A 13,230-nucleotide genomic window follows, 5' to 3' on the forward strand; every position below is an offset into this window, starting at 1 on the left:
ATTAGCCTTTGAAACCGTTGGCATTTTCCAGACAGGTTGGATATAAACCTACGGATGTATGCTAATCGTCTTTTAAGTCTTTGAGTTCTTTGAGATTCCTCAGAGGTGACATCTTCTGAATGACTTTCACTTTCTTGGGGTCAACATGTATTCCTTTGGATGTTATAATAAATCCCTGGAATTTGCCTGATGATACCCCTAGGAAAGACTTGGTCAGATTCATCTTGAGTTGATATTTTCTCATTATTTCAAACACTATTCTCAAGTCATTAACATGATCTTGTTTACGACAACACTTGATTGCAATGTCATCGACTAACACTCCACCTTCTTGCACAACTCACAAAAAGTCACATTCATCGCGCGTTGTTAAGTTGCTCTAACATTTTTTAGACCAAAGAGTATTATTGTATAACAGAATACCCCATGGGTGTCCTGAAAGCTGTGTACTTCTAATCATTTGGATGCATCTCGATTTGGTTGTATCCAGAAAACCCATCCATGAATGACATCATCTCAAACCCACACGTATTGTTAACCATAACATCCATGATAGGGAGAGGAAATTTGTCCTTTGGGCAAGCAAGATTAAGATCCCTAAAGTCAATACAAATCCAGATTTTTGCCATTCTTTTTCATCACCACAACGATATTGGTTAACCAATCCGGATGTTATTCTTCATGGATAAATCCACATTCAATGAGCTTGTGGATTTCTTTTTTGATTTGTTGTATCAACTTGGGACTGAAGCGTCGTTGTTGTTACTTGACTGGCTTAATGTTGGGCTCAATGTTAAGGTGTATGACCACATTAGGATCTAACCTAGGCATGTCTTTGTAACTCCAGGCGAAGACATTAATGTACTCTTGAAGGAGACTTATATGAGTTCTTCTTTCTCAGTGAGTGATAAACTCTCACTGATGAAGAAAGGTTTGAGATTGGCTTCATCGCCTATGTTGGCTTGGATCACTTTATCTTTGGTGGGTGGTTCGCTAATTTTGAAATACGACTCCCATTGTTTTCCAAGATGTTTCACCAAGGAATCATCTTCAGGATCTACAAACACTTCGGATTCATCAAGATCCATGGTTAAGCTATATGAAACCATGTTAACCGTGAATTCACCCGAACATCGCTACAATGCTAACGTTAGAATCCCAGCTAAACTTGTCTGAAGAGCTATTTAGGAAATCATCAATGCTGGTCCTATCTACGAATTGGCTTCAGGGAAAATGTACCCGAGTCTATGTTTAGTTCATTTATAATAATCGAAGGCCTCTCCTTCTGGTACGAAGGGGATTAGAGGGATTCTTGGTCCTTGATTGAAAATTAATCCTTGTTTTAGAGCGAAGTTGTACCCTATTTTTGCCATTATATGTTGAGATTGCTAGCTGTAATGAGAGAACTCCAGAACTCCTCTGGCTTCCTCATCTGAGCTTGATAAGTGTCATCGTGGCTCAACTTCTCGAAAGAGAAGAGGATCTTGGGTGCCTTCTTGAGCTTGGACTATGAAGGTAGCATCCTCTGAGTCACCTAGCTGGTGATGAGCCAATTAAGACTCATTTATGAATGCGTACAAAGTTGGTTCTAAAGCTAGCTTAAACATCAAAGCTTTGACTCTTGGGCTTTCATTCTCAGAGTCTAAATAGTAGTCATAAGCTAACTCGACTTCATTAAAGATTCAGTCGCCCTGATCTTTGGTTGATTGGTCGGTACATGGTTCTTTAAGGGCAATTACAAGTGGTTCCATTTCCTAGATTGGATCATCATTTGGATCTGGCTCATTATCCACTTCATTACCACTATTTTCATCATTAGGAAGTGCAATCTCGATTGTACGATTATCATCATACAAGAGAGAGTCGGTGAAGTACTTCTCCACCCCCTTGAAGGGATGCTTTTTAGCATTTGTTGAACCTCCTGCTTATCGATGTACTAGCATTGATGAAGTGTTGATGTGACAATCATGTTGGAATAGATCCACGGTCATCCAAGGAGAAGATTGTAGGGTGTTTCAACATTAATGACATAACAAGTCACTTCCATCTTTAAATTGCCAATTTGACATTTAAGTCAGATCTTCCCAAGAGATGGGCTATTGTTAGAATTGAAGTCGAAAATGCTGGTGGTAGTCCTTGAGAGCTTGTTGGTCATGAATGACCCCTCCATCCTTGTAGTGGGCAATGGGACAACTCTGTCTTGGGCCTATATTTCTAGCATGGAGCCGAATTGAATAGTCATTATATTAGCAACAATTTTCTTTTACTTAGGCTTGTGCTTGAGGATTCCTGACTTGACGAAGGTCTGTATCTTATCTTTAAAAGATGTAATAGTTCTTTGTCGGGTGTCCCAACATTTTGTCGTAAAGATAGTAGTTAGGATCATCTGTCATTTCGATTTTTTTTGGGTGCCGAGCTTCAAAAAGCTTTAGTCAATTACCCTTGTTGAGGACATGGAAGATAACCACCATATGCTCCTCTTTGAAGGAATAGTTACGCTAAACGTTCTTCCTTGGTTCCCTCTTCTAACTGTCAGGCATCTTGACCTCAACCGTGAAAGTCTCTTTGGCTTTCAGTTAGGAGGAATGCCCTTGTTTGCCTTTGCTACCCTTAAAATTGGTATAGGCATCGAACTTGTTGAAACATTCTGATAATTTCTTTACTATTTCAGCTTGCTCCATCAAGTCCTTACATATATAGGCGTGCCCATATGAGCTTCTATGACCCATAAAATTATGTCAACAAGTTTGGAGTAGCATCAGCAAAGGCATATCTCGACATCGTAATGTCAGATTGCGAAATCGATCAATGAACTCTCTGATCGTCTCATTTCCCTTTGCTTTTCAGAGAGGAGTTTGGCCATGGTAACATCTAATTGTTCCTCATAGAATTATGAGGGGAACTTTGATTTCAGATTAGTCGAGGATTTGATTGATCCCTTAGAAAGATTCCGAAACCAATCAAAGGCTACGGCCTGAAGGGTGCCAATGAAAAGTCACGTCACATCATTGCCCACCACCTTCCCAGTTTGTTGGTGGAAGTACTAGATATGCTGGTTTAGAGAACCTTTGCCATCAACGTATGCAATGTCGGTGGATTAAACTTCATCAGATAGGGAATTCGATGGGGTAAGATCGGATGATTCTAACCTTCTTAAGCTCAGTTCACTGAGAAAGAGCGTTGAGCTGTTTTTGAAGGTCCTTGAGGACCTTTGCCTCCTGACTTGGCTTTGGAGACGCCAATGTTTTTTATCCTAAATGATCAGACCCTACATCTCCTTGATGCATTTGTTCCTCTTCTAGGGAGAATTCGATAACTGGTCATCTCTCTTTTGAAAAACTCAAATAAGGCTGAGAGATTGCCATTAGTTGACTGAGCTGTTTCAGGCGAAAGTTGGTTTCATTTGGGAACTCATTATAATCGTTTATTGACTTACAACAAGTTCGAAAGAGTGAGCCTTTTTATAAGACTTCTCTTACACAAATAAAATAAAAAATACAACTTTCTGAAAGCATACACCACGGATGTTTATCACCCGTTGTTTGCGTGGGGTCTTGACCTGTGCCAGGATTTATCCGTGGACCACCGACTGACCAGATCTAATATAAATTTTGTTGCCTTGCAAAGGAGACAAGAAACTAAAGTAAATATATTGGCAAAGCGAGATAATCACTCTTCTCGAGAATCGCAGCTAGGTACGATTTCAAGGAAATGGGATGAATCGGACTGCAGATCTATAAAACTCTCCTTCTTTATGCTAAAGAACTCACCAAGATCTCTTCCTCCTCTCTGAAATTCGTGGCTCCTCACTCTTCAATCTAGCAGAGCTTCACTGAGGCTTAAGAATTTCGGATCTGTGCGAATCAAGGCCCTAGGGCTGTATTTATAGGCTTCAGAAGCCCTATTTTTGGATAAGAACAAACGATTTGATCTTATCCTTAGTTATAACCACTTAACCATGTTTATAGATAACCTCAAATCAGTTAGGGAGGTTGTGGATCACAATCGGGGCAGTTAATAGTGAAAAAATGGCATCAAATAACTTTTTCGAGGTCGGGACAGTCCTGAACAGGTCGGGATAGTCCGAGGTCAGTCGGGATAGTCCAGGGTAGGTCAGGATAGTTCAGAGTAGGTCGGGACAGTCCGGGTCAGGCCTGGACTGTCTCGGCCAGGCCGAGAGACATAAACATGTCTTGGCCTTGGCCGACGTCGTTTTCCCCGTTTTGACTATTTTCGCCGTAATTCCTTGGTCCGATCTCGGAATGACGCGATTCAAGATGCGTCAGAAAGCCAAAGAAGAGATCTACAACCTTACATGGGAAAATTATATATGGAACAGATGAGACATGAGTGGCACTTCACCTTTTGTGAGTGAAACGTAATTCCCGATTGGATCGTTTCTTAGCTATTCAGCCGTCCCGTTGACTCGTACGATTCGTCGACTCACTTCATTCGCTTGTCAATATCAGATAATCCTCTTCAACTTAGATAATTTCATTCATCATCTTCTCTCCGTCTTGAGCTGCGTGTGGGAACCCATAGGTAATTTTTGACGTCTACAGATACACCCTCCAAAGTGTTTCAATCTCATTTCTTTTATAAAAGATCTTGGAATACTTTGGATGTGATAGGCCCAACCTTCAGTCGGTGTAAAAGAACCTGTAATTACCTTTAGTTCTTGACTTCTACGATTTTCAGTCTATTCAGTATTTTGTCGAATAGCTGAAATTCTCCCAGCACTGCATTTATCGTCTGACCATATTTGAAGTCTCGAATTAAAACATGTATATTGATCTTTGATTTTAGCTCGTGTCATTGAGTCGACGTTGAACTGATTATATTCATCGGAGGTTCGTATCTGAATTACGATTAACTCCCTAGGATTATCCTTTGTTCTAGAATTGATTTGAGCCTTGTTTTGGCTAAAATTTGTCAACGCATTGACCTTCCTCGTAATGCATTGATCAGCGTTGACATTCATCGCAACGTTTTGACCAGCGTTGACCTTCATCACAACGCATTGACCGGCGTTGACTTTCATTGCAACGCATTGGCCGACGTTGATTTATGACTATGTGTTGCCAGGCATTGACTTTCATCGCAACACATTGACCGGGGTTGACTCTCATCGCAACGCGTTGACCGGCATTGACTTTCATTGCAACGTGTTGACCGGCATTGATTTACGGCTACGCATTGACCGGTGTTGACCGTTGGCTACGCTTCGACGGTGTTGACTTTCATCGTAACGCGTTGACTGGCGTTGACCCAAGGCTACGTTTTCACTAGCATTGGCTTACGGCTACGTGTTGACTGTTGGCTACACGTTGACCGACGTTGACCCAAGGCTACTCTATGACTGGCGTTGACCTTCGGCTATGCGTTGGCCAGAATAAACACAGTTTATACTCATACGTGAACCGGAGTCTACACAGTTTAGGCTCATAAGGCGTTGGAGCGAGGAGGACCAGTTTATACTCGTATACTCCTAGGAGTATCGGGAATCAGGTTAACCTCATGTACCCGTCGGAGGTTCAAGGAGATGTAGTTTATACTCATATACTAATCGAAGTGTGAATATAGGCTTCGAATACACCGCAACGGACGCATAACGAGCGAATACGGACTAAATATAGTATTTAAATGTGTGGGACCCATTTTGGGCTTGGGACAGAATTTTGATCTCGGGACAGAATTTTTATATCGGGACAGAGTTCTGAGCTCAGGATAGAATTCTAAACTCGGGATAGAATTCTGAACTCGGGACAAAATTTTGAGCTCGGGATAGAGTTTTGAACTCGGGACAGAATTCTGAGCTCGGGACAGAATTCTGAACTTGAGACATAATTTCGAGCTCGGGACAAAATTCAACTCGGGACAGAATTTTAAACTCGGGACAATCTCGGTTTAGCCGAGACAATCTCAGCCAAACAAGAGAGAGAGGGTTCATGAGAGAGAGGAGAGAGAAAATAGAGAGAGAATAGGGCCGACCCTATGAGAGAGAGAAGAGAGAGATAAGGGTTTTGTACAAGGGTTTTTTGTGGTCCCCCTCTAAATCTGAATTTCATCTCCTCCCTCCTTTTTTCTTCTTCAAACTCTCTTCTCTTTCAAACTCTTCATAACTCATAACTCATATTCTTCAAGAACTCTTACTCCCTCAAACTTTTCTCATTTAAAAACCTATAACCCCTCAAAAATTCAGCCATCATCTCCTCTATTTGGGCCAAAAATCACCTTCTCTCAAGAGTTAGGGCTTGAGGATTTTTGGGTTCAAGACTTAGGGTTTTTGAGTTGGGTTTTCAAGCTCTTGATTTGGGTAAGCTTCCGGTGGTTGGTGAACATCCGCCTCGGATACCTTTGTCCTTCGGGTGAAAGGTCGTTGCCATATAGAGCCATATTTGCCCTGTCAGTTCGCTCATCAGTTCAGTTATGACCAACTATATGTTGGGAATCCGAATCGAGGCCTGAGTACCGAGGGAGATCTTATATACGATGTTTGAACATGGATTTGGACTATGACAGGTTGCACGGGTGCCACCTTCACTCTCCCCGCATCCAAGCACAAGCCGCAACTTACATTCCTCAGCTGTAAGTGGCTTATTTCCACGAATAAGCTCCTAAATGTGAGAGGCATCACAGAGTTGGAGGCTGAGTATTTAGTCCGAGCTACTGTTAAAGCCGCTCAAGATGCTGAGTTTTTGAAGAAGCAGGGAAAGAAGTCTGTCAGACTTTCCTGCAGAGGCAGAGATAGGGTAGAGGATGAGGAGGGCTCCTTCCTACCGATAACGATGAGGAGACTTCCGAAGAAGACATTCGAGATATGGATATCAGACCTAGAGGTGATAAGGAAGAAATTGAGGTAGGTCTGTCAGACTCTTTCTTCTCTGAATTGTTGAGTCTAGCGTTTGCTCGTCCGGCTCAGCGCTCTATTTTCCCTAAACCTCCACCGGCTTCATTAAAGCCGAGGCAAGAGGTTTTGTTTACTTATCCTAACAAGATGACACTTGTTACCCTAGGTGGGATGATTGAAGAAGAAGACGAGCCTCTTATCCTCCGTCGTGCGAGATTGCAGTCTTCCATTGAGTCTGCCACACAGGTTGAAGTACGTGCCAAATCCAAGCATGAGAGACTTAGTACCCAGATGGAGGCTCGCTTCTCTAAGCTGAATAAGACGGTGAGTAACCCGTATGTCAACCCGCACGCTCGCCAGGCAGAGTTACTTGGCCACGTACCCATTGGCGGAGAAGGTAATCCCTCACCACTATGTAGTCTCTAATTGGTTCTCTTATTCTTCTGCTTGATTATTTGTAGGGTTTTCACCGTCTCCATATGAGTGCATTATGGCCTTACTATCTTACACCGATCCGGGCACAGACATGTTCCGGATAGATCTTGAGAGTTTCCTTACCTTCTTGGGCAAGATGGTCAAGAGGATCGTTCATCATGGATTCCGTTTTGATCAGTACATATGATCTCTTGACCGCCATATGACGATGATTAGAGAAGAGGGGTACCCAGAGCTAATTGATTTCCTTGTTGCAGATCTTGCCGTACTGGACATGAATCCCAAGAGTTAGGGGAACTGAGGACTAGAGGTGCTTCCTCTTTTGTTGCTACTCAGTTGGAATCTGAGTTGAAGCAGTGGCATGACTCCAGAGCATCCATTGGACATGATCTTCAGTCATAGGAGAGCTCTGTTATGCAGATTAAGGTTAATCTCTTGAGGAAGGACAAGGCCAAGGCTGAATTACTTAGCTCTTTAGCTTCGGCCGACGAGGAGATAGCTAAACTCAAAAAGGCCTTGAAGTACACCGAAGAATCTCGCGCTATTCTTGAGGATGACTTAGCCAATGCTGAAGACTCTCAAAGACAGACATTGGAGAAGCTAGGGCCTGCAGAAGAGAAGTTGGCTAAGCTGAGGAGCGCAGCTGTGAAGGCACTAGTTACATCTGAAGATTTATTCGGGCTGAGTTGCAGGCTAAACTCGAACGGAGCTTTGTCGATGATCTCTCTATGTTGGAACTTTGGATCATCAGTCACGGATTGTACTCGGAGTGATAGTTTCCACTTTTATATTTTCATTTTGACTTTATTAATGAAACAAAGTCTTTTACTTAATGCGCTCTTCTCTTTATTATGATCATTATCCAATATAGGATGAATAACCACAACACTTATAGGATTTTTGTAAATCCTCAGCCCTCAACGGATTTTGTGTGTCTTTACCGATTACCGTTTGAATCGGGCTAGCATGTGAATTATTGAAACCCATTTCACATGTAATGTTGTGCCAAAAGAATGAATTCTTTTATACTTAGCGTTATGATTTTGAATATATAAACTTAATCATCCCTTGCGTGGTGCACATAGGATTTTTGGCAAACTCTCAGCCATCAATGGATTTGATGTGCCTTTATCGATTATCGTTTGAATCGGGCTAGCATGTGAATTGTTAAAACCCGTTTCACATGTAATGTTGTGCTAAAAGAATAAATTCTTTTAGACTTAGTGCTATGATTTTTAATACATAGACTTCGTCGTTTTCACGAGAATGGACTATCCGGTAGCGTGTGTTAGGTGCAGACTTATCTCTACTCAGTGTTCGAGACAAAATCCCCCATGCATAAAAGATATGGATTTTGGTTGCTACGATGTTGAATACGTAGACTTGGTCATTTTCACGAGAACGTACCACCCGGCAGCGTGTATTTGGCGTAGACTTATCTCAGTTTGAGGATTGAGATAAATTCATTCAGGCACGAATCCTGGTGTCTTTTTCATAGAATAGACTAAATGACAACGCGTGTTAGGCGTAGACTTATCTCTACTCAGGGTTCAAGATAAAATCCCCCATGCATAAAAGACATGGATTTTGGTTGCTACGATGTTGAATACGTAGACTTGGTCATTTTTACGGGAACGTACCACCCGACAGTATGTATTAGGCGCAGACTTATCTCGGTTTGAGGATTGAGATAAATTCCTCCAGGCACGAATCCTGATGTCTTTTTCACAGAAAAGACTAAATGGCAACGCGTGTTTGGCATAGACTTATCTCTACTCAGGGTTCGAGATAAAATCCCCCATGCCTAAAAGGCATGGATTTTGGTTGTGTGGAAAGATCGTGTCTTCTCTTGGGGGCAAAGACGAACCCAATACTGGAAAGGAAGAATTTTATATTCTATCTCCAGGTCTTCTTTTGGGGTAAAGACGAACCTGATGCGGGAGAGGAAGAATTTTATGTTCTATATCCCAAATTTGGAGAGGAAGAATTTTATATTTTATTTCTAGGTCTTATTTTAGGGTAAAGACAAACCTGATGCGGGAGAGGAAGAATTTTATATTCTGTCTCCCAAATCTGAAGAGAAAGAATTTTATATTCTATCTCCCAAATCTAGAGAGGAAGAATTTTATATTCTATCTCCAGGTCTTCTTTTAGGGTAAAGACGAACCCGATGCGGGAGAGAAAGAATTTTATATTCTATTTCCCAAATCTGAAGAGGAAGAATTTTATACTCTATCTCCATGATCCAGAAGAAACTAAAAGTGGGATCTCCACCTCGAGAATCTAGAAAGGTGAAACTTAGAGTGTGATCTCCACTCCGAGAATCGAAGAGATCTGGAAACCCTAACTTTTATAGGGTTGGTTATCCAATCAGAAAATGACTTTCTCGTTTATCGAGATGAAATCCCAACTTTGGTGTAGACCATGGGGAGGTTTAACCAAGTAGGGGTTTGGGACGATCCTAATTTTTATAGCTTTTGATCGTTCAACTTGGGGGGAGGCCTTTTCATTTATCGAAAGAGAATTCCGGTTTTAAAAGTGGACTTCTCATTCATTGAAGGAATCGAGAGAGGATTTTGGTTTTTGTCCTAACTATAGGAAGATTTGACCAAAAAAACAGTGTGAGTGAAGATACAGATAACAATGGGAATGTTGACCTGTACAAATCACTCAGTGGGGGTTTTCGATGTCACGTCAGACCTCAACTGTGGGAGTGTCAAAGGCTTGGATACAGTGGGAGTTTGGGTGGATTTAACCACGAAGAATTTGGTGGGCCCTTCGTCATTTGGTTTGATCGATGAGGGATTTTATCGAATGGGGTAATCAAATCTCATCTCAACAAAAGAAGGCTCCAAAATATAGCGGAAGGTTCTTAATCATCCTTTTATTGTGATTAAGAATGACTTATCCAGACAATTAGTTTTGATCTTGGATAGTTAGCCGATCTTGGGTTATCCTTAGGAACACCGTGAATAGCGCTCTCTAGGAACTTCTCATTAAATAGGTTATCCCGAACATACTACGGATAATACTTTTTCAGGAACTTCCCATTTATTAGCACTATAAGCTTGTCACCATTTTGAGTGACCAGGCAATATCCGCCATTTGAATAAACCGTCTCTACCACGAATGGTCCTTCTCATTTGGGTTGGAATTTTTCTTTCTTCTTAGAATTGAGGATCATCGGTCGTCGAACAGCAAGGACCAATTCTCCTTCTTTAAAACTTTGTTGTCGGACTTTCTTATCAAAAGCCCTGGAGATTCCGACTTGGTAGAACTGAATCTGCTACTAAACTTCTAGACGCTTTTCATCTAACGCCTCGAGTTCTTCAAGACGTTTATGATGTTGTTCATTAGTCATCATCCCCGTTGCAAGAGCAATACGTAGGGATGGAATTTGAATCTCTAACGGGAGGACGATTTCACACTCATACACCAGAGAATACGGGATTGCACAAGTAGGCATGCGGACTATGGTGTGATAGGCCTAGAGAGCTTCGCCAAGTTTGTCATCCCAGTCTCGCTTGTTAGTTCTCACAAGTTTTGATAAAATCTTTATGATTGTTTTGTTAAAGGCCTCAGCCAATTCGTTTGTAGTAGGATTGTATGTCTTTGATAAAATGTCTTCAATCCTGAACTTCCTGCAAAATCTAATGAAGGCATTACTGAGAGGGCCATTATCATGCACGATTAACCTCGGCACACCATATCGATAAATAATATGGTGTTTAATAAATGCGATGACATTGCCCATCTTTACTTCTCTAAGTGGAATAGCTTTGGCCCACTTGGAGAAATAATCTGTAATTGCCAAGATGAAATGGTCGCCTTTAGCCGATGGTGGGAAAATAGGGCCAACGATGTCCATCCCCCATGTCTCAAATGGCCATGAAGTGGCCAAAGGGTATAAATGCTCCGGGGGTTGGTGCATGTAGTTTGCATGTATTTGGCACGCATGACACCGTCGGGCGTAATCAACTGCGTCCTTGAACATGGTTGGCCAATAATATCCTATTCTTCTGAGACGATCGTAGAGCTTGGGACAGGGCTGATGTGCACCACAGGTTCCATCGTGCACTTCTTTGAGAGCCTCTTCTGCTTCCCTGGTTGAAAGGCATCAGAGTAGAAAACCGTCATATGTGTGATGATACAGTGTTTGGGTCGTCGTATTATAATAAAATCTCGGTGCTCTTCGTCGGACCGAGTCTCTTTCTTTTATACCTTATGACAAAATACCATGCACGACGTAGTCGATAATGGGGAATCGCCAATCTCGAGGCTCGAGTACAGTTCCGATCACGTGCGCTTCTTTTGCATCCAAGGCATAGTCTGGTAGTTGGTGAGTCCTTAGAGTAGCCAATTGTTCAGTGTCGAGAGGTTGTGCCAGAGACACTGCTATTGTTGCCAGTGCATTTGCATACGTATTTTGGATACGCGGGACGTACTCGATGTAGAATCCTTCAAACGAGTCTGCCATCTCAATGGCTGCTTTATGGTATAGAATCAAGCTCTAGTTTCTGACTTCATATTCTCTATGCATTTGGTTGACTACTAGTTAGGAATCGCCAAAAGCTTCAAGGTATTCGACCCCCAGCTCTTTGGCGAAACTTAGTCTAATGAGCAGCGCGTTGTATTCGGCTACGTTGTTTGAACACATCCCTATCAATTGTAGGCATCGAAAATTGCCTATAGGTCTCCACAAACGGTTCAGTGTTAATGGGCGACAATGAACATCACCATCTGACCCACATGAGCCTAATCGACGTCGACGAACGACTGAAGTGAATCGACGAGCTACATGAGCGGATAAGACTTCGGAATAACGAAAACCCGTGCCAATCGGAAGCCCGGCACTGCTCACAAAAAGGACAATACCCTCCGTGCCTCGACCACTCTAAAGACAATCCAACCATCAGAACGGATCGAACTCTTCGTCACGCATCCAACGCACCCGGAATCACTCAAATCCGAGTTCGTACGAAGAATCTACGGAGAAAACGATCAAAATACACCTACGGACGTCTCGGAGTTCCGAAACACCCCCAGGGGTGTCTCAGAAATTCCGAGACACCCCAGGGGTGTCTCGGAATTTCCGAGACACCCTAGGGTGTCTCGGAAAATCCGTTTTCCTATAAATAGGACCCCCTTACCTCATTTGGAATGATCTGGATTTTTGGAGAGCCTCGGCGAAGCCCTGCTGCAGCAAACACTGATCGAGCACTTCAACCGAGGAGGAGAGGTCTAAATCAGCCTTCATCACCCGTTCTCATCCTTCCTTAGTATTAGCCTTTAGCGTTAATACTAAGAAGAGCTATTACCTCGCTTTAGCCGAGGTATACGCTTAGAACTTCTAGATCTCACGCGGATCGACGAAGTTCTGTCCGATATTTCTGGATTAGAAGTTTCTAGATCTCACGCGGATCGACGAAACTCTGTCCGATTTATCCGGACCGGATCTGATTGCCCCGGTGGTCCACGGATATCAACATCCCCGTCACAGGCCAAAGACCCACGCAAGCGAGACCGCACCAAAACGGGATCTCGTGTTTATTTTCGATAAAGTTGTAATCTTTGTTTTGTTGCATTCTTGTTGTAACGTTTAAAGTTGTAACAGATTCAAAAGCAATAAAAACAGCGACTTTCACCGAAAACAAGCTGGCGACCACAGTGGGAGCCAACGGCATCGCAACCGACGCCGTCGTGACGCAACCGGCACTCAAGATCCGGGTGAATGAAGAGGTCGAGTACGAGTTCGACCAGCAAAAATTCGAAGAGTACCTCTCTTCCTCCTCCTCCAGATCCGCCTCTCCGAATAGGCGTGGGAAGAACCCATCTCCCAAAAGGGCTCGCGGGAACTCCAACTCCTCAATCCAAGATCCCGCCGTTGCTGCCGCTACACTTGCACCACACAACGCCCTTGCGTCGTTCAGTGTGGTCAAGGCTAT

General features: G+C 42.8%; 1 protein-coding gene across 1 annotated transcript; it reads right to left on the reverse strand.

Moving 5' to 3' along the window:
* Positions 10,773–11,279, reverse strand: LOC109823430 (protein NYNRIN-like). The gene has a single exon (XM_020389706.1). It carries the CDS (start codon positions 11,277–11,279, stop codon positions 10,773–10,775), a length of 507 nt encoding a protein of 168 aa, XP_020245295.1.

This window comes from Asparagus officinalis, chromosome 9, assembly GCF_001876935.1.
Source record: "Asparagus officinalis chromosome 9, Aspof.V1, whole genome shotgun sequence".
NCBI classification, from domain to species: domain Eukaryota; kingdom Viridiplantae; phylum Streptophyta; class Magnoliopsida; order Asparagales; family Asparagaceae; genus Asparagus; species Asparagus officinalis.

Coding starts and splice junctions, on each gene's coding strand:
- LOC109823430 (XM_020389706.1), bottom strand. CDS start 11,279: ATGTTCAAGGACGCAGTTGATTACGCCCGACGGTGTCATGCGTGCCAA.